We start from the raw sequence: 23,326 nt of genomic DNA, 5'->3' as shown, positions 1-23,326 counted from the left end.
AAATATGACTAATATTTTCCAAAATGACAAGTTTGCTTTTTTTCCTCTTTCGAAGGAAAATAATTTTGCATTTAAAAAAAAAAAACTCCAAAATCCACTGCCATCGCAGCCTTTTGGCACTTAATCAACAGCCAAGGTCTGAAGATTATTTTTCAGGACAAACAAATATTTGCACAGTTTAAACAAAAAAAGTTCGAACGGAATAAAGAAGTCATGAATTGAATAATGAGGGTTACCTTCTGTGGGTCTTTCATGCAAAATGATTTCCCTCTGTGTTTAATAATTTCCATGATTAAACGGAAATCGTTTATTCCCACCCCTCCCTCTTTTTATTTTTCTTGCCATTCTTGTCTGTATAAGTCACCTTCCATCGCAGGTCAAGAAAGCCTTCAATTTTAATTTCAAATATCAGAAATTATTAATCTATTACTTTCTGCTAGATTTAATATTCTCGGATAATATTACAGTTGTCATAATTATCAGCATTCCATCATCATCACCATCATCTTCATCATCATCAATGTTTCGCCTGACACATTGTAGACGGGTCGTCCTCGCATCTTGATGAGAATCTCTGTCTGTAAATACTTCAGTTTCAAATAACATTTTCGTCGTTAAACTTATTCTAATAATTACAAGAGCAACTGGACTCGTGAAAAAGAATTTCAAAAATCTACCTCGCAAATATATCCAGTGAATATAGTGCAAGGGAGATACAAACAATTTCATTTTAAGGGAGGGCTAGAATCATTTAAAAAAAATCTCTCAGTTGAAATGTATAAAATAGCACGTGAATACATTTCTGGCATCTGAGAGGATGCCCCATCCCCAGCAAGAAGAAAATTGAAGGAAAAAATAAAACAGATTCAATGGATGCATCTGATTTTACACAAATTAAAGTATCTCTATAAGAGATTTCAGTCTGTCATGTTTAATTTTAAAATAGTGTTTTGGTCAGCACGTTACAATTTTAAAATTGTGCCTTGGTTAGCACATCACTATTTTAAAATAGTATGTTGGTCAGTATGTCACATTATTAAAATGGTATTGTGGTCAGCAAGTCACATATTTAAAATTGTATTTTCATCAGCTTGTCACATATTTAAAATGGTATTTTCGTCAGCTTGTCACATATTTAAAATGGTATTTTAGTCGCATATTTGAAGTAGTGTTTTGTTCAGCATGTCATATTTTTAAAATCAACATGTCAAAATTGATCTTAAAATAGGATTTGGGTCAACCTGTCTTGCAAAATTTGGAAATAGTATCTTAGTCAGCCTCTAAAATTGATAGTGTTTTTGTTGGCCTGTCATAATAGATTTTAAAATAAGATTTAGATCAGAGCCTGTCACACTATATTTAGAAAGAGAATTTTGGTGAACGTATCATTTTGAAATACGACTTGTCGATTGATGGATGCACCTCTAGAATATCCTTTCTTATGAATATCTGGATCAAATTTGTCATATTTTACCTCGAATTATTAATTAAGTTTTGCATTCCTTTTCCACAACTCCTCATGACTGTCAAATCAGCCGTCCGTTCAACCATAACCCTCAATTCCCATCAGCCCTCTACACAAGCAAAAATCAAAATTGATTTCCAAGAAAATTTATGATTGAGATCAATAATAAAACATGAATAAAGACGAATGTTTTTTCCAGTTGATCCTTATTGGAAATCCGTTTAAATCTGGGTATGGAACGAGCAATAAAGGCAACAACAAAGACAATTAAAAAAAAAAAAAAAAAAAAAAAAATAGTAATAAGCAATAAAATTTGCTTTTTGTGTTTTTAATCTGTGAAACAAATCTTTTTACTTATAAAAAGTCACTTCAGCTTATTTGATTCATTTGGAGGGAGGGGGGGGTCTTATTGTTTTCTTCTGTTTTTCAATATTTTCTTCTCCTTCACGAATGTCTTTGGTAAAACTGACACTTTTTATTGTTACTCACTTACTAGGAGTTCTCACACAAGTCGTTAACAATAATCGCTCACTGACAAAAATAGACATCAGCTTGAGTGACAGCAAGTCTCCCCAGATTTTCCGTACTCTCTACCTTTTTCAATCATCATTAAAATCTTATGTTTTCGCAACAGTTGTTTACCAATGAGTTATTACTGATAACGGCTGTTGGCTTTCTCTGGAATTTGCATGACAATGCACCTCCCTAATATTTCTAGTACTCTCTGTGCTCTTCCAGTAAAGGTTTGAATAATGTTCTTTCTCCTAGTATTTCCATCCTCTTCAACTCTTCATGACTTTTGTATGATTTTTTTTGAAGGGGCTGTAAATTATGGGATTTCTGGAGTTTCAGTGCCCTTGCATTAATGTAGTGTACTCTGTCTGTCTGTCTGTCTGTCTGTCTCTCTCTCTCTCTCTCTCTATATATATATATATATATATATATATATATATATATATATATATATATTTAAATACTGAAATGCCGTAATGACTGTTTATAAGTAAAACAGATTGTATAATACTGTAAACGTAAAGTCCAAACAAATATTAGTACCAATATTTATAAGACAATTCCAAGAATATAAAAAAAAGCTCAATATTTAAGATAGAGCAATAATATAAATGAAATTCTAAGTTAAATTATGTAGAATTACAACAAAATTTATTGCTTGACAAAGGAGTACAAATAATATAAGTTTTTTCGTTAATCCATGGATTTTCAATGAATGGCTCATCTCATCAGAGGAAATGTTATTAGCAAAATAGATGTGGGTAATTATAAATTTTAATACATAAATTGAAAATTAACACAAAATCATTACAAATTTAATTTTCAATCTGTGTGCTAATAAGCAAAATTTAGAATTAGCCACATCTAACATTTCCTCTGAGATTTAAAATTCATGGATTAAGGGAAAAAACTTTAATAATTATTTGTATTCCTTTGTCAAACAATAAATTTTGTTGTAATTCTACATGATTTAACCTAGAATTTCCATTTTTATATATATATATATATATATATATATATATATATATATATATATATATATATATATATAGTGTTATAATGGAATAATTCCAGGAGGAAATCCGGGTATGAGAGCTCAATGTGGTAAACAGAGCAAAATATATATATATATATATATATATATATATATTGATTTAAATTGTTTACAGCTGTTTGAAGACAGTGTTTATTTTAAACCGACTCCGTAATTATTAAGCACTTTCTCTCACCTAGATAATAATGTGAATTCCTTTTTTCTTTCTTGGCTCTACAATCACACTGACTGAGCAAGCAGTGGCTAAGATTGGACGGTGAATTGGAACAGCATGGTCCACCTTCTTGCATCTGAACTAGTTGACAGGAAATATGCTTGGACACGAAGTGACGCATTTATTAGGCGATGGTAGGGACCATCCTTCTCTATGATTGTGAGATGCGGCCTATGAAAGCGGCAGAATTACACAAACTGGAAATCTTTGATGACTGTCTTCACAGCATTCTGCGCTGCTGTTTTGGAAATAGTGTTCCGGTTTCTACTCTCCACTGAAGACAACCTATCCCTCCTGCCGTTCATCCAGTGTTTTGGATATGCAGCTTGTCAACCAGATGAAGAGCTCATTGGCAAGGTCCTCTTTCCTCCACTCTGCCTGGCTGGTGCAAACGTACCTGTAGGCAGCTGAAGACCTGAGTGAGAATTACGGATGATCTGGCAGTATTATTGGGCCCACAATTAGTTCATCTCCGGTGATGGAATCAGGATTGGTTAGTGTTCTGGGGTAACTGACACCCCTATTCCTGTCTTCACATGGACTCTCCCATCGCTGTGAAAGGCAGCCATTTTGGACTCTCTAATCAGAGATTCCATGCCAGCCTAATCGTTGACATGACTTTACCGACTCTCCTGTTTGATATTGTGAACCCCTAAAATAAGGCCACAACAGTTAGCTATATCCTGCAACCTGGCCCAAGATAAACAAAACTGGACGAGATGCAGTTTGTGCTCAGAAGAAAGCCAGCTCAATCCGACCAGGATGATAAAAATACGCTTAAATATGATATTTTAATTTATGCAGATTTTGCATTTATTATTATAGAGCAATTCTTTATTGAATATTATATTGTACCCAATATGTAGTAGTGGCCACATGGTGTGGCCCGGTCATGAAATATGCTTAAAGATGATATTTTAATTTCTGCAGATTTCATATTTATTATTATAGAGCCAATACGCTATTATTATAATAATGTATAGAAGTAAGTTAAAAAAATTTTTTAAATATGACTTGTGTGCTATCAGCTAAAATCGAAAACCTCCAACTTTAATTCATAGCGTTTGAGCTATCGTCAGATAGATAAGAAATAGTTAAAAATGAACCAACTTTAATATATAAATGTATATTTGTGCATGCATAGAAGAGCACTATAAGTCGATTTACACCTGCCAAGTTCCAATTTTTTTTTTCAATTTGAACCCCTTAGCAGCTATTTTTACTGACTAAAGACGAAATTGAATTTGTTCCACGAGTTCAAATCTTTTATATATCAAGTTTCAAGTTGGTAGACAAAAATTAACGGGAGTTTGGTAGAGACCATTCTTCAGACAGACAAGGTCACTTAAGTGAGAATGTGTGTGTGTGGGTATGTGTGTGTGTGTGTGTAAGGGCACTTCTCAAGCTATATACTCAATGAATTTTTGATCTACAGATTTGGAATTTGGTATATAGGATATTCAGACATGTGGAAAACTTAGTAATCAGTTTTTATCTGAAAAAAAGGGCTGCTAAGGGGTAAAAATTGAAAAATTGGTATTTGGAGGGGTCATTGGATTTTTGTCAACTGTTTAATGAGGTTTGAAAACATTTTTTAAAATCGTGGCAAGCTGGTCTAATTGTTATCGTACTTGACTCACTGTCCTTAGGTTTCGGTTTCAGCTCAAGTATTTTTTTTTTTTTTTTTTTTACTTACAAGAAGTGAACTGTCCTGAAAAAATATAATACTCGCATGCACATGTCTCAGTTTCTGTTTGTTGTTGTTTTTTTTTTTTACTTCGTTTGTTTTTTAGGGAATTTAACATTACGTTTAATACCGGGTAACGCTGGGTACATTTTTATTCAAAACCATCTAGTATATATATATATATATATATATATATATATATATATATATAAGTCTCGAGATAAAGACGAATGTGTTCATCAACGTTTCGTCTTTATTTCGAGACTTCCTCTGGATAAAATAAAGACGAAATGTTGATGAACACATAACCTGGTTTCTTCCTTTTTATTTCTCTGTTTTGTTTGAATACTCTTTCCATTATTTTCATCATCATATATATATATATATATATATATATATATATATATATACACACACACACACACACATACACATAGTATTTTGAAAGTTAAATTTAATTATTGAAATTTTACATCTATGATGATTAATTAAGAATTTGAAACCAAGTCACAATGTAATTCATTATTATTATTATTATTATTATTATTATTATTATTATTATTATTATTATTATTATTATTTTTAATCTATTTAGGTGTTGAAATAGCTGATTTGTTTAACAAAGAAACCGTAATGTATTCTGGTAGATTTAATTTCATAATTACATTTTCTTTTAAATGGGATTAAAAAAATATTTGTTTTAGTATTTTACCCTATAAGTCACATAGAGGTGAGAGAAATACACACACGTAAACAAATGAGACTTCGTCACAATTTTATTAATATCATACAAATAAATCGATATATATATATTTGTATGTCTTTTCTTTTTTTTCATCATAGGCAATTCCATTCTTTATTGGAATATTAGTTTTGTATTTTAATAGTCGATTCGCCAATCTTTCTCTTTGTCTCATTCACATTGCGTTTTAATCTGTTTTCAGTTTTTATCTTTACGACATGGCTGACAAATTGATATTTCATCTTTAATTTGTTTTCTTCATATTGCAAAATCATTCAAGAATGTCTTTCTTCCACATTTTTAGTGCAATAAAACATTATTGGAGACACATTTGATTTTATGTTTCCTTTATAATTCAGCAGATCGAAGACAAATAACAGAAACCAAACAATTATATAAAAGTGAGAATGTATTTATTTATGTGTGTGTTTGAGGACACTTCTCAACCTATATACTCAACAATTTTTTATCTACAGACTTGAAATTTGGTATATAGGTTATTCAGACATGTGGAAAAATTTTAATAAGTTTTCATTCAGTATAAAAAAGTTGCTAAAGGGTAAAAATTGAAAAATTGGTATACAGGAGGGAAGGTGATTGGATTTTTATCTGTTTGTCAACTGTTTCACGAACATGTATGCATGAATCGTTTGCATGATAGATTCCTTATGTAAAGAGTAAGTAGCTTTGAAAACACTTTTTAAAAATCATGTCAAGCTTACCTAATGGTTATCGTACTAAAATCACTATCTAGGTTTTGGTTTCGATCTCAGATCAAGTAATTTTTTTTTTTTACTTACAAGAAGTGAACTGTTCAGAAAAAACATGATACCCGTATGCACATGTCTCAGTTTCTGTATGAATTTAAATATAAGATTTATGCGTAAATCAAATACACTGAAACATATGGATGTAGCTCTGAATGTATGTACATTGATAGAAAAAATATATTCATCCATGTATGTATGTATGTAAAAACAAAATGAAACAAATACATAAAAAAAGTTACATTTAAAACTACAAAGGCACACACAATATGTAATATTTTAGAAACAAAGTTAAAAAAAAAAAAATAGAACTATGCCAGAAACCATTTGTATAGGTCGTCCTCAATAAACTCCATTCACCTTAATAAACCCAGTTGCTAACAATACAGAAGCATTTCTCCAGCAAAAACTAAAAGATGGTTAGTCAGAATCAAAGTTTTATATGCCGAATGTTTTTTAGGTTCAAGTTTTAAAATCTAACTTCATGTTAGAAAAAAGTAAAACATTTCTTTCCATTTGAGTTAATGTGCCAAAGAGACACCTTGGGTATATGTGTATTTAAGTTGTTTTTTTTTTTTTATATATTTAAAAGGTAGTTGCTTTATTTCAGTTGAAGTTCTCATAAATCAAGGGGCCCACTACCTGGGGCTAACACTTGAACTCTATATGAGATACACAGATATTCAAATGTTCCATTAAAGTTCTTTATCTCTCAAACACTGAGTTAGTAAAGAAATTGAGAACATAATTTTCTTCTCCCCAGTTGACCATTTTCATATGTTGTATATCTTTCGTTTTGGTCTCTTGGTCTTACTAGATTCCAGGACTAGAATTTATCTAGTCTGGTGGAGTATCCAGCTTCGTGTTATTACTTGAGGTAACAGCATTTGGAGAAGGTGCACCATTACTTGTAAAAGCTTATGTGAGTTTGCCATAGTGAGGAGATCTTATTTGAGCTGCGAATACTATGTGATTTTGAATATTTAGTTAGGGTTTACTTCTAGGGAGAGGTATCCTCATGTCAGGTTGTTCTAACAAACCCCTATACAGAGAGACCTTAGACACTCGAAGATAGTGTCTAGTAGGCACTCAAGTTCTCTCCTGTTCTCTCTCAGTTGTCTTTATGTATGTTTGTATGTCCAGCTTAAAGTAAAAAAACCCAAAAAACTACAAAACAAAACACCACAAATTCTTAATCAGCATTGCTCTGGATGGATATCTAAAATTTAGGAAAAAAATTATTCATTCTCTGAGGATCAACTGTGCTGGGTTTTGTGTATTTCCCCTAATGTACTTTTTTGGAAAGAACTAATTCTGCGAAGAATCTAATATATAAAGAAGAGTGTGTGTGTCCAGCTAGAAAGGGATGAGATGAAGAGGAGAAAGAAGGGTTTGGAGACAGGGACGAGGAAAGAAAGCTAGAAGTTTAATACACATATGTACAGTTTTGCCCCAAGCAACGTTAAGTAGCTCAGCTAGTCTAAATATATTTATATAGCAAAAAGACGACACGTGCGATTTGTAGGTCATCATATTGGATTCACTATTGAGCTGAATTGAAGAATGTCATTGTTATTTTACAGGATTTATCGTTGCTTTTTTATTGACAACTCAAGCGAATATCATTTTCAGACCACAAAAAGAAAAAAAAAAAAACACTTAGCAACACATGAATATCTGCGTCAATAATAAAACGGTAAAAGAAGGGGAAAAAACTATAATTTCTCGAGTTTTATTCTTCAAAATAATCAATTTCTCAGGTTGATGCATTTTAGTTGTCATCGCAGTTGACGTAAGATTTAAAGTATCCGATGACGATGAATGTTAATTTTTGAGGTTTGTAAATGGCTTTTCCCTTTTCTTCGACTATAATGAAGACATACAAATAAAGGCTTACTAATGTTGTTGTACATTGCTTAGTAGGAGTTGTTAATATTAAATGTCTCGAAGATCAAACGGGTATCCACTAAGATATAGTTCCACCCACCCTCCCTCATTCCCATTGCGTGTGTTCTATATTTTATTTGGAGGTAACAAATGTTGTGAGTCTTCTTTATTTTCTTGTAGAGAGAGTGTTTGTGTATGTAACACGATTCTATTAACGTTTAACACCTGGGCCGTTTTTATATTTCCATGTGCTTATCACAAAAACAAATATTTATAAGGCGTGCCCATTCAATCTGCTCCTTAACCCAACTAAAATACTATTTAAAAGTTGAGCCAGACAGACCGACAAAAATGCCATTTATAACTGGAGTTGAACAGATGTATGAAAATGGCATTTCAAAGTTAAGCTGGGCTAACTTATGAAAAGAGCATTTCCAAACAGAGCCGCACAAGCATATGAAAATGCTATTTCAAAATTAAGCCAGGCAGGCTGACAAAAATGTTGTTTCAAAGTTGAGCTGCACGGAGATACAAAAATAAGATTTCAAAATTGGACCGGGCAGACCAAAATGCTGTTTCAAAATTGAGCCAGGAAAACATACAAAAATATCATTTCAAAATTGAATCGTGCAGACATACAAAATATCATTTCAAAATTGAATCGTGCAGACATACAAAAATACCATTTCAAAATTGAACCAGGCAGGTCAACAAAAATGCCATTTCAAAGTTAAACTGGACAGACCTTTTTTTGGCCGGTCAGACCAACAAAAATGCTGTTTGAGCCAGGCAGACGTACAAATGTATCATTTCAAAGTTGAGCCAGGCAAACATATAAAAATATAATTTCAAAATTGAACCAGGCAGATTGACAAAAAATGCCATTTCAAAATTGAGTCCTGGCAGATTAATCAACAGACAAAGCCTCTTATGTTGATGTGTAGACGAAAATTTACTTCCCCCCCCCACACACACACAAAAAGTAGTAAAGAAATTTTTTTCTTTCATTTTTGTTGACTTTCTTTAAATGTTTTGCTGGCACAAAATTGGTTTGTTTGTTTGTTTGTCTTCCTCTGTCTCCTTCCCTCTCCTCACTGTCAAGCTGTCCCACCCCAAGTCATCTTGCACTCATGTGTGTTTCATGTCAGTTATCACTAAGCTGTTCAGGTTAAGGGAAAACATATTATTGTTACAAGTTTTATGACTTTCATCTGCCACAGACAATTCTTGACATAATAATCCACCCCCTCCTGCTGCCTCATTTTTCTTTTTCTTTCTGGTTTGAAGTGCAAACGCCTCCTCCCACTACTATTACTCCAGCAGAATTTATGCATGGTCAACACCACCTTAAATCTAGATTTTCTCACCTTTTTACTCTGTATGGTATTTAGCACATAATATATGGATATGCAATTCCACTGTTAACTCCTATCTTCTTATGCAGCTCCAAATTCTGCATAATGGACATTTTTCTTTTTGTGAATTTTCTGTTTCCAGCCCTGTCGAACAACTAACCATTTATGTCATAATAGTATTGCCTCAACAAACTCAAGTATCAATCCAAAAGCTATGCAACATTATGTACGACAAAGTGTCGGAAATAAATTCTATTTGTTTACTGGTGAGTAAGGGCTGAGTTTACATGTTGCATACAGAGAAACGAGTTGAAAATGATAGAAGTGCGTAATGAGTCTTGACAACAAGCTTAGATATGATAAACTCATCATATAATCATTAACAGAAGAAAATTAAATGTGAACAGTATATGTGTGGAGAATAGGAGACTTTGTTGGTATGGTCACATTAAAAATTGATAAGTGTTTAGATTACTAGATGTAGAACAGTTGAAGCAGCAGAATCAGTAAGTAAGGTATGACTACAATCTCAGAGAATATATAATTTGAGTATGCAGATCAAATTCTATTAAATATTTCATCAAATAAACCGAAACAAAATGTTTGTATTTTCATTCTTGCGCAATTAGTTTTGATTTTATTCTGAAAATCTACAATTTGAAAAGATCCTTTTTATTGAAAAACAAAGAATAAAAGAATATCTATATTTAAAAATATCCGATTAATTAAGACTTGCATGTTTGTATCTACATCATATGAATATTTGCGTATGAATATTTGAACTCTTATTTATTTGCTGTCACATCTGGGCAGGAGCTGCTAGGAAGACCATATCCTGCCTTGACAGAGTTCAGAATAGACTTTGTAGCCTAATGGGGGATGCCCTTTTCTCTTCCCTGCAACCTCTTTCCCACAGAAGAGACGTTGTGAGCCTGTCTCTGCTTTATCATTATTTTCATAGCAGGTGCTCGTCTAAGCTCCAATCTATGGTCCCCCCCCCCTTGCCAAACATTCACGAGAAACACTCGTTTGGCTGAAACCACTATCAATAATTTTCCCCACTCTTTATCTGTGCCTAAGCCTAAACATAGATTCCATGAACAAAGCTTCTTTCTTAGAACTGCACGCCTGTGGAACTCTCTTCCATTTACCTGCTTTCCAGCTGATTACATTTTGATTGTCCTCAAGTCTAATGTAAACAAGTTCTTGATGAACCGTTCCCCTTAAGTAATCCAGTTTACCAAGTGTACACTTCTAACGATTACTATGATATTGTCCTTTTGACCACTGTAAACTCTTCAACCCTTATCCTCGAGTGGCCTTTGGGCCTTGATAAGTGCTGATTCCTTTGTAAAAAAAAAAACATAATTTAAAAAAAATCTTGATGATATATGTATCCATCATGAAATGAAGATGTCATATTCCAAAATTCAAAAGTCAAGTAGTTTTATTTTTAACTAAGAAAATCAAATTTTATGAGTAAGCAAAAGGAGACTATCTTGCATCGCCATCTTGAATAAAAAATCAAGGACAGATAAGTCCACAATAATTCCTATTTCACATTAATTGCTTTAAATTGTTTAAAAATTATTTTCTTTATAAAAATAAAACTTACTTCATCAATTTGTGATTTTTTTTTAAAATATGACATTTTCGTTCCAGGACAGGTATGTATATCATAAAAATTTGTATTTTTATTTTTTTTAATTAGGTTAAATTCTAAATAAGAACCAATATTTTTTCAAAAAGAATCGTTTGTTGTTGTATTTGTAAATATGGAATTGAAAAATAACCTTTTTTTTTTTTTAATTTTTTTTTTTTTTTTTTTTTTACAGACTTATCAAAGGATTAAATGCAACAGACAGAGCCGGCTGAGCTGTGAGTTTTTATTTTGTTTTATTACAAATTTTTTTGGGGGGAGGAGAGGCACACTGGGTAAACTATACCCTAATCTTTCTTGGTTGTAGATGCACTGCTGATGGATTTCTGTTATGCAGTGTCCCTTGATGCAGGGAGAGGAGTATCATCTTTCTTTAATTCATGCTATCCAATGGTTTCTGTACCTAATTTCAATCACATAGCTTGGGTTAACCCGTGGCATATAACTTTTTTAAAGGTGCCGCGCGGTGCGGAGAACCTGTGATAAACTCGTGTGCAATGCAAGCATTTGTTTACAGTTGTTTGCTTCATCCAACAGGAGGAAAAGAGATGAAGCGGATTGAATAAAAGTTGGAAAATGTGCATGTCCAGTGAGGATGTGCAGAATCATCTCCACAATTTGGGGTTCCTACAAGTAACTGACATTCAAAGGCTAGAAGTTTTTGATCAGAGGTGTCTTCAGCACATTCTTAGAATTTGTATCTCCGACCATTCCTAAATGTCAATCCATGCACAATGTAAGCTTCCTAGATTCGAGGAAGTACTTCTGATCAGAAGACTCCAGTGGTTTGGGCACACACTTCATGATCCACCAACTGACCTGATTCGCAAGACAATAGCACCATCATTGCTACTGGGATGATGCAAGAACAATGTTGATCAACTGAGGATGGGGCTTGCAATGATCAAAGCTGACTTAGAAGCTTTGATCTGCCTTCATCTCTTTGATATGCAACAATGCAATCAAGATGGCTGAAGTATACTGAGATGGTGCTATCAGATCAGGCTGTCTGAAAAACTGACTTCCTGACTAAAATGCACTGCACATAAATGTTAAAGTTTTTCCTTCTCTTTTGCACAACTCAACCATGTTCTGCAAAGCCCTAAAACAAAAACAACAGGCTCCCCTCCACCTTTTTGCTTTTTTCTTCTTCCTCCCCCGTTTTCCCACTAGCTCCCTGACTCAAATTGCACCAAATAATAACATTATAATCTTTGCAAGGTTCAATCAGTCAGTAACTATTTAAACACATAAACAACTTGAAGTATAGAACTTTTTTCACAATTGCATTGAATAACCTGAAATGGGTTGATATGCCAGAAAAAAAAAGAAAGAAATATACTGAGAAGTCAGCATCGGGCAGAGATGGATGTACTGCGTTGACTCGTGATGTAGTGAATTAACTTGGAACCAGCTCACACCATCCTGGAGAATGCCGTCACAAGTAAAAGTAAATTCATCTGCATTTAGAGTGAAAACAGAAGGGTAGTATATGCAAATCTTTAGTTGATATTTTTTTTTTTTTACGTAACAGCTTTCCATTGTATTTATGCATCATTTTATTTAATAAACGGTAAACAGTCAACAAATTAAAGTTCTCCACAGTGATGTACCAACATCTGAATCCTAGCTAACTCGCATAAGCTGTTCTAATGTTTATATAAATTATGTTATTATTAATGATGGGACAATACCAATATTTTTTTTTTCGATTCTGTTATAAATTTTCCGATTCCAATGCAAATACTGATTCCAATTCTTTAAAAATTTCTAAATATAAAGTTGTTTCTTGTAGGGGGTGGGGTCGAATTCCTGCAAGAACCCATTATAATGTGTGCATATATTTTTGCAACTGTAAAAATCAGTTATTGGTGTGACCTATAATTTTTAGTTTTACTGGTAGTTTTAAAATCAATAAATATTTATTTCATTATTAATACAAGCAGTGGAAAATTGGGGTTTCAACAAAAACAAAGAAATAAAAACAATAAGAAAAATCGCTTGTGCATTCGAAAATAAGGGACACCCCAACTTCCCTCTGCCTCCAAATAGAATTGTTAATAGAATTCAGAATTTTTTTTCATTTGTTATTAAATAAACTTCAATCCATGACTGACTTGTCCACCAAGTTCCAGTCATAAAATATCCAACAATCTTTTGTTTTATTACTATTCATTGATAAGCACACGTGGATATGACATACAAAATTGTCAATAATTCTGGTACACTTCTATCCTGGCACTGTTCTGATTTTTCACTGCCATGGCTCTCATCTGTTCAGGAATAGTTTGAGAGGTTGTTTTAATGGAAACTATCTTTGAGATGACATCGAAAATTAAAAAAAAAATAATAATGATAATGTTCATTAAATTCCATCTGTTTGTTGACAATATCACATCAGCTAATATTTAGGCTTGACGATGAGAGTCCTGGAAAAGTCACTTCTGATTAATGTTTAGTTTTTAAATATGCAAACGAAGAAATGATTTGCGGTGATTTTAAATAGTACCTCTTCTTTTATCATAAATTGAACTCATTAATAAGAAAAAATTAAAATGTTGAGGTACACCTGGGCTTGAACAGGTATCATTCGACCTGTAATCGAATAATCTACCACTGAGCTGTATCTTCAGATTACAATAAATCTGGGGGTGGGGTTAAGAAGAAATGATTTGCTGAGATTTTATTATTTCTCTTGGCCAGTGTAATGTAAAATATTCCCCTGTAAAAATTCATTTTTATCTATAAAAGAGAAAGACTATTTTTAAGATCGGATTTTTTTGGATTATCATTACTTATTGGATGACTTTCTGTACAAAACATATCTAAGAACACTGCCAGACATATAAATTAGCTTTGTGTGAAATTTGCAAAAGTTAAGCTCAGCTGTTTCGGAACCTATGGGGAAGGAATCCCCCCCCCCCACACACACAAAATGACTTATATAATAGTAGAGACAGAGATAAAGATTACATGAGTAAGCTTTTATTTGGGGTGGGTGTTTGGTGTCACCCTGCATAAAACCAATCAAACTAGTTTATCTTTATCGTCTTTTAAATAAAATTATTGAATATCTTTATTTTTATTGCTCTCTCTCTCCTCATTTCCAGCCCGGAGTCGAAATAAGAAGAAAAAACCCGAAGAGGCAGTTTGTCCAATTTGTAATGAGAAGCTCACAGGAACGGCACAGGAATTGAACGAACATGCTGACCTTTGCTTAAAAAGGGTAAGTCAATAAGAATTTAAAGAGGTCAATATATTTCGTAAAAAGAAAAATACATTTTCATTCTAAAGTTTTAAAATTCAGCCATTTTTTTTTTTCCTTCTTCAATCTAGTGTTCTAGAGAATATACTGACACCCCCTTTTTCTTTATACAATGGACTAGCTCGAATAGCATATCAACAACAATGATACTAGCTTCAAAAAGTATGATGGTAGTAAGATTACAGCCGTGCCGTTCCCCATATGATGTTCATCCATCGTTTGTGAAGATGACCATAATCATGCAATTGTTCCGTGGGTTCAAAGATGGTTTGTTAGACCGATTCAAGCTCTGAAGTATTTCCCACATGTTGGACACCGGTGGGGTAATTCTGTATCGGAGATGGTGATTGCTCTGTCTTTTCTAATGTCACGTTTTTGTTTGCATTCTTCATTGCATGCGAATGGTAGTACGATTACAGCCGGCTGTTCCCCATATACATTACAAGCCAGTTACCGAACTTGTAATTACCTAATGCATTGTTCATATATAATAATAGACCTTTTTATATTTGTATATTGTCCGTTTGAATTATTATTAGGGCTAGGACAACAGCATATTCTATTCATTGTTTTGACTCTCGAGTGTGCATCCGTTAATATCTTATATGCTTTTATATAGAGTGATGTAGTTCTACGTTGATTAACTGTGCTTAACTATGTCGGATATATACTCGAGAGTCAAAACAATGAAAAGAATATTCTGTTGTCATAGCCCTAGTTATTATCAAATACTTTGGATAACATTTGGTTCATTTAGCATCATGGTTCAGAGTCCAATCCTCAGTCAAGATATACCAAAGATGAAAAAAAAATGGTATTTAATGTCCCCTTGCTAAACACTCGGTAGATCAAGGGTGAATAGTGTAACCCAAAGAAAGGGGTGTTAGCATCCCCTACATCTGTGTAGTAGCAAACAAAAAGGGAGCCTTTGAGTCACCCTTGACTAAAATCAATCCAATTTTTGCTTTTTCAAATTACATAAAAAAAAAATAAAATAAAAAAACTTTGTTCAACATCAAATTCTTAATGTATATTTTTATACCAAGCCTACCAGGGCCAATGTTGTATTATCCAAGTTTGAAACAAGTGGCTGAATCAGAATTATCAAGATGTGTAGTCTTCCGTAGAAAGTCATTGACAGAATTCAAAAGTCAATTGTTTGGTGATGACTTGACCAAAGCATAAAAATACAGACTTACAAAGTGGCCATATTTTTTTTTGCTAGATTTCAAAATGAAACAAAGTTTGTGGATAAAAGCTCCTGAAGAAAGAATCAGTCTGATTGGGTCATCTTGTGGGGAAAGTGTGATTTTGAAAAGGTTCGAATCCTCATTGATCATACGATTATAGGATCGCCGATGACCCATTCTTGCATATGAAGAACATTTATTTTGCCCGCTTGTCGTAATCTCTCTTCTGACGTCATCCAGATAGTTTTATTATTCTTCCATTGTCTCCATGACCTTTTCTTCTCCTCCTCAGCAAAGAAACATTATAAAAGTGTCTTCAGCAATTTTCCAGAAAATTGAGATTCAAACTTTGAAAAATCTTTGTTTTTATGGAAACTTCAGTGCTTCTTGATTCTATGTGGGCAAAACGAAGGCTCTCATTGGCTGACCAATAGTAGGAGAACAGAAAGTATGACATGATTTGTGATTGGCTAATAAGTCATAAAACTTGTTTGAAATAAAAGTTTGCAATAAAAGAACTAACGCTTAGAGAGTTCAGCAGGACTGATTTGGTCAATCTCAGAGACAGAGGGATCGAAGTTAATCGATTGAAAACAAGGATAAAAAAAAAAATCAAGAGAATTCATTCTAATTTAATTTGCTAGAGATCAGCTTAGTAGCCAAAGAGAAATATTTTACTATCTTCATCACTGTATGTTATTTTGGACTTCATGTCTAGTACATCATGTAGCTTTAATTTTAATCCTTAACTTCTAGGGGAATTTTCCGCTTTTCAGCTTAATCTAACCTCAGGTGGAAAATTCGGTTTTCAACAAAGCCATGACTAAATATTGCTTCAAAGTGACTGTTAAGAAGCATCAACAATTTCTGCATAATTTCTTGTTTTTTGTTTTCTCTTTTTTTTTTCAATATTATTTCTGTTGTTGTTTGCTTAATAATCAAGCCCGGTTTATATTGAAAATAATAAAATAAATTGCAAACATTTTTTTTTTGTTTCCAGAGTAAAGAAGTATTGAACAACAAAGAAAATGTCCTTTTATGTTTTTATTATTGATGTTTTGCATTTCTAGAAAGGTCTTTCCTCCTCCTCCTTTTTTTTCACTCCTTTCATGAATGAAGAGCTCTACTTCTAAAGGGAGATGACCAAACATGTTTTATTATCAAAAGCCAATAAGAAATGAGTGACAAATCTCTTTAGCAACGAAATTGCATTTAAACTATTTCCTTTGTGTTTTTTTTTTATTAATCTCTTTTGTTTTTTTTTTTTGTTTTTGTTTTTCGTTGATTTTATTTTGTTACTTTTTATATTTTTTAATATGATTTTATCAGAAAAAGAAACTTTTTCTTGTCATTTACAAAAAGAAAACATTTAGGAATTAAGTGGATTTTTTTTGTCATTAATACTTTGTGGCTTACATGTAATTATGTGTGTGTGTGTGCGTGTGTGTATATATATATATATATATATATATATATCTTTTTCATTTCTATGATGACAACAGCAAAAAAAATTGTATTTTAACAATATTAAATAGTGACTGATTTTAGACTTACATTTTTGCTGTCATTGGAGACCTCTACGTATATAGATGTTTGTTTTAGAGGCAGCGAATTCTAAAGATACAGTCGTAAGATACGCTTAAATATGATATTTTAATTCATGCAGATTATGTATTTATTACAGAAACAAATCTCTATCGATTATTATATTGAACCTAATATATAGTAGTGAGATCAAAACTAAAAAAATATGAATTGGGTGCCATCAGCTAGAATTGAAACCAAAACATACAACTCTCCACCCTTATTCCTTAGCCTCTGAGCCACACCTATATTCATACATATATCATTCAAACATGGTAGTGTTTGAATATATGGTTAAGTGTTAGTTTTACACATTTAGAACAGCTTTAAAGCTTTACCACTCACTCATTTTGCGGCCAAATTTAAAACAATTTTTTACAGTTCATAGGTCCCCTTCCCAGCTATATTTTGAAGTAAAAATTTTCAATTTTCGTTCATTTAAACAAAAGTTATAATAAAATTACTGGTGTTCAAAAGTCCTCAGAATTAGTAAGGAACGAGAGAGATGGTTTCTTCTGATTGGTTGTTGGTTATCATAGCGACTTTTTCGTCATCGACACTTTCATAAATCATAACGGGAATGTCACTCACATGTCATCTTATTTGGGTTATATAGAGAGAGTAAACAAAAGTGATGTTCTTTGCCGTGCTAGGGCTGATAATATTTTGCTTAAAACGTCGCCCGTTTATTCTGTTTCTCTTTTTTTTTTTTTTTTTGGTCTCTCCTTTCTGTTTCTTTACTTATTTACGTCTTTTTTATTTTTTTATTTAGTCAATTTAAGAAGTTTGTAATAATTTTTTTATGGATTGTTGACAATGCGTATGATATTGAACACAAAAAAGAAAATATTATTTCAAAGCAAAGCCTAGAAAAATCATGGATTACATAGAAAATGCAAGCATGAAAAGTAATATGGTAAAGATTAAGCTTAGAAAAGTAAAAGGACTAGTTGTTAAAACTGGAAGAGAAAAAGACAAGGAATTCTAGTAAAAAAATATAGTAAATTTATAACTTAAAATATTGCAGCATTAAGAATTTATATATAATGTTAAATTGATTTTTTTAAAACAATTCTTAATGCTGCAATATTTTCAGTTATAAATTTATTATATTTTTTACTAGAATATCTTTTCTTTTTCTTTTCCAGTTTTAACAACTAGTCCTTTTACTTTTCTAAGTTAAATCTTAACCATATTACTTTTCATGTACGCATTTTTCTATGTAATGTATATATGTACTAACCCCATCAATGGTTAAATCTGCTATTTCCGTTGATATTTATAAAAAAAACTAATGTATTTAGGCTGATTAACTTTCTATAGCGTCATCTTCTGGTTGACCACATTTTGATGTAAGTTCTTTGGTTTCTGGTTCTTTTAATGTTCTTCTGGGTGCAGCAAACTGTTGAGATGTCACCGGTTTTATGGCCAAATTTGTAAATTGCTTCTTTTAAATGTCTCGAGTTGAGAGTGTGTTTCCCATTGCACCTGAAATATGATTTTTGTTTCAGTTTTAATTTCCACTATTGTTTAACTTGTTTGACTTGTTTCTGTGATAGACAGTGCATTTCACAAACTGCTATATCACTACCATTTTTCTTTTCACTTACTATAGCAAAAGCTACATCACTGGCATTAGGAAATATCAGTTTCCTTTCAGATAGTAAATGCCTGCAAATATGGCCATCTGCTATGCCCATAAATATTAAGTTTCTTAACATGTTCCTCAGCATGTCTCCAATCTCACAGAATTTCATTATTTTGTTTAAATTAGCAGTCGGCAGCAGACATAAAAGTTGAATGTTTCAACTATAATGGCTGGCGTAGGCTTGCAGTACTCTCTACGAGTCTCAGAGAGCAGTTCATAATTTTTGTCTTTTAATTGATGCACTTTGACAAGGTCTTTTAATTAATGCATCTGTTCCAACAACAGAAATTAAAGTTGCTTATTTTTCTTTGGTCTTTGATTGAGTTGGCCTCAGAATAGAATTCAAGTCTATCGGCATACTTGTTTCCGTCTCAACCGACAGGCAAGCTATAAAGTGAGTATTTTGGATGAATATCGCATGTAAAAGCTTACTGTGCTTAAACGAGATTCAATTCCTGTTGCCATCTGGTATTTCTCGCAAGGAAAAACAAAATGGAAGTATTGATTTAACATTTTATTATGATTTCTGATATTTATAAACGCGTTAGAACAGTGAGTTAGCTATCCTGAAATAACCAGTGTTTTTGTGGTGGATATCCATTGTGAACATTCGGTGTATTGCCAGTTTTTATATGCTCTGAACTTACAGAAATTATAGGCATTTTTTTTTTTTTTTTAACCAATTTTCACTCTAGACATGGTGTATTTCCACAAACGTAAGAGGCTACTATTAGGGATTTGCATCTAACAGAGGATTGTGGGGAGTTGAGCAATGAGATGTCTGTTCACATTACATTTAAACTTCTGCATGTTAGTACAGTCTGAAAAGCAGAAAACAGGGAGGGAGTTCCACAGTCCAGCGGTCTGAGGAAAGAAACTGTTAGAATAGAAAGCTTTCCAGCATTTTGCAGCATGTGTGGACTACAGCGTTGGAGAGGAATCGCTGCCTCTCCAACACCGTGGCCTGCACATACTACAAAGCATCCTTACTCATCCAGTCTATCCTCACGGGGCGTTTCCAATGGTTTGGCCATGCTCTTCACTGGTAAATAGGCGATTTCATTCATGAAGTCAGTGACCTGGCCCCACCACAGGGCTGAAAGAAACAGTGCAGAAGACAGCTGAAGACTTGGAGCAAGACGCTAAAACAAGATGTTAAGCTGATTCTGAACCCTCACTTCTATGGTTTATGTTACTGGAACTGCAAATGGTTTGCGCTCATCGCTACAGCACCATCAAATCGTTGGCCGTGGTTGGTCTAAATCTGAGAAGTCAACTCAACGGGTTGAGCTCGCTCAACCAATACAAAGTGATAGCTGAACCAAGTAGAAGGACAGGTTATTTTCTGGCATTTAACAGTGAAAAGGTGGGATTTTGTTGCTTGTCAAGTTAGTCAAGGTTTGTATGTCAAGGGGGCACAAGTGCTATAAGTTTGTCAGAGCACATTTCATTAAAGTAATATGGTGCTGGTGCTATGATCATAATGAAAAATACAAAGTAGTGATTTCCATTCAATTCTGAGCAACGGCAGGTGTTCTTTCTAGTATATAGATAAACTAATAGTTTATCTTGTACTTTTTAAAAAAAGTGGTTACGATGGCTCATCCTTAGAAAATTTATGATTGCTGCTTTTGACAGAATTGGAAATAAAACCTAAAACCCCTTCTTTTCTAAATCAATTTTTAATTTTTACTGACAACAAAACATGGATTTGTTTTATTTCAATTTTTTTGTTTTTGTAAGCAAAACAATTTTATTGGTCTTTTCTCATTTGAAATTCGTGCAATTGATTCATTTGGATTTTATCAGTCAAATATTTTCTTCCTTTGAACTGCTAGACTTTGGAATTCTCTCCAGAGTTCCTGCTTCTCTGACTATACTGGCATGCAGAAGTTCAAGTGTAGTGTGAACAGACATCTTGCTGCTTAACTCCCTACATAGTGTCCCTGCAAATTATGTCCTAAATAGTAGCTTCTTACAAAGAAGTGGCACTGTGCCTAAAAACAATCAAAATCTCATAGCCAATTTGCTTCCAGAAATTATAGAGATTGAAGTCTTTGTTGCTTTTTATGAAAAAGGATTTCTAGAAGGAAACATTCATTTTTTTTTCTGTAAAAGAAACAAAAAGAATTTCTAGAAAGAAACCTTTTTTTTCTGTAAAAGAAACAAAAAGAATTTCTAGAAAGAAACCTTCTTTTTTTTTTCTGAATGTAAAGTTTGACCTTTTTAGTTTTTTTTGTTTCTTTTTCTGTGTGTAGAAAGAGGAGATAATTGAGGATGACCATGTTGACGTGGAAGGAGATGATAGTGGGGAACAGTATGAGGAATACACTTGGATGGGGGAGACCAGAATACGTGCCACCACCATGTTGCAAGGAGGATTTGCAGGTGAGACAATCATTCTTATTCTTGACGAGTTCCATCCAATCAATTATTGCAAATTATCTTAAATTCTTCCTTATTTTACACATTTTTTAGATTTATTTTGCCTTTTTCAGCATCTTGTATTTTGATTAAGACCAAGTTATATTTTAATGAAAACATTTGTTTAGTGTCTGTGTAATATATATATTGCCAATAACACGATACAATGATGACAAATGAAAATTGGCTAGTCAGAAGTAAAGTTTGATTTCTCAGCTTAACTACTATGTGGGTCTGACTTTGAAAATCCAACAAGATAATTTTATATCATATATATATATATATAAAACTTAATTTTATGCACATAGAAAATATTTAAATAATGAAATAATATGTCCCAAAAATGTAGGGGCCACTAGAATATAAACAAAGGGCAGATAACCTCTCCCTTTAAAGCACTTTGAGAGTGAAAAAAAAAACAAAAAAAAACACCAGAATGGCGTACAAAAAAATTAATAAACAATCATTCACACACACACATATATATATATATATATATATATATATATATATATATATATATATAATATTCTAAGACAAACAAAAACCAGATAAATTTGATGACAAAAGAATGAATATCTTTTTTTCTTTTCTTAAAAAATATTTTTTTAAATTTCTAGTTTTGATTTTTTCAGCTTTTGGATTCCAATTAAAATTTAATAAACAATCATATATATATATATATATATATATATATATATTTTTTTTTTTTTTCTTTTCTTAAAAAAATAGATAATTAAAAAAAATATTTTTTATTTTTTCAGCTTCTGGATTCCAATTATCGAGCAGAAGATTGTCAATTGATGAAGACGTCGATTTGAACGTTGATGGGGATGACACAGAATTTTATGGTCGACCACAGTATCCTTTCTTGATACAGCAAACAATTGAAAATACACAAATGGAAAAACAAAAATCAGTCTGTTGATATTGTTTTTATTATTACTAGCATTGCCTGGGTATTTGAAGGTGTGTGTTGAGCAAAAAAAAAAAAAAAAAAAAAGTGGTAGTAGGAAGGCAGGCTCAAACCCGTACCGCGAAGGAGGAAAAGAATGTGAAAAAAATGTGACGTCTTTGCTGTTATGACCACCGCCAAACTGGAAGTGACGTAGGTTTAAATGAAGGCTAGCCATTCGAAAAGAGGGGATGACTTTCAAAAATATCAGTGAAAAAAGCAACCCCTCCCTGTAGAAAAGTGCCCAGTTGAGGGTAAAGAAATTAATGTTTTTAGCCAATTTTTCAGTATTTGTTGTCTGAAGGGTCGAGCTTCAAAACGATACTAATCTTGTGAAAATCTGTCGCCTCTATCGAAAGTTTTAGGCAGACATGCAAATGTACATACATAGATTTATATATTGGTACCTCAAATTTTCGACCCAAACTAATTAAAAAGCTTGCCCTACCTCTGAATACCCTTTATGTAAAATTTCAAATGCTTAGACTAGAAATTGTCTTTAGTAATTTGGTAGAGAGCGCAGAGGTCAATTTTTTTAAAACTTTGACCCCTATTATGACCCCTTAACATTTATTGTTTTGGGCTTAAATCAAGTTATTAAGTCAGATCCATGTCCAAGGAAACTATATCTAAAATTTCAAGTGTTTAGACCCAAAATTGTGGGAGGAGTTTGGTAGAGTTCTCAAAGGTCAAATCGTTGAACTTTGACCCCTTAACAGCCAAATTTCTGTCCGAAAGCCAATTACAAAGATTTTCCCAAATCTTACTACCCTGTATATCAAATTTCGAGTCTGAAGACTGAAAGTTAATGGAGTTATTGTGTAGGGAAATGTACACAGACACACAGACAAACACTTTCACTTTTATAGATATATAGATTAAAAAGTAGTTTATTATGTGCTGAGCATTTGTGGGA

General features: G+C 32.7%; 1 protein-coding gene across 2 annotated transcripts in view; it reads left to right on the top strand.

The window, feature by feature from the left end:
- Window positions 1-23,326, top strand: part of LOC145296875 (E3 ubiquitin-protein ligase RNF220-like) — a 349,495-nt gene that overhangs the window by 302,120 nt on the left and 24,049 nt on the right. For both annotated transcript variants that reach the window (XM_080143010.1, XM_080143009.1), the window contains 4 exons: window positions 11,520-11,562; window positions 14,455-14,570; window positions 21,290-21,419; window positions 22,220-22,316. In XM_080143010.1, the coding sequence (XP_079999136.1) occupies window positions 11,520-11,562; window positions 14,455-14,570; window positions 21,290-21,419; window positions 22,220-22,316 (386 nt within the window). The remainder of the gene's footprint in view (window positions 1-11,519; window positions 11,563-14,454; window positions 14,571-21,289; window positions 21,420-22,219; window positions 22,317-23,326) is intronic.

The sequence above is a fragment of the Euprymna scolopes genome, chromosome 17 (assembly GCF_053919585.1).
Source record: "Euprymna scolopes isolate OS-2025 chromosome 17, ASM5391958v1, whole genome shotgun sequence".
Lineage (NCBI taxonomy): Eukaryota > Metazoa > Mollusca > Cephalopoda > Sepiida > Sepiolidae > Euprymna > Euprymna scolopes.
This window is presented reverse-complemented; position numbering and strand designations above follow the sequence as displayed.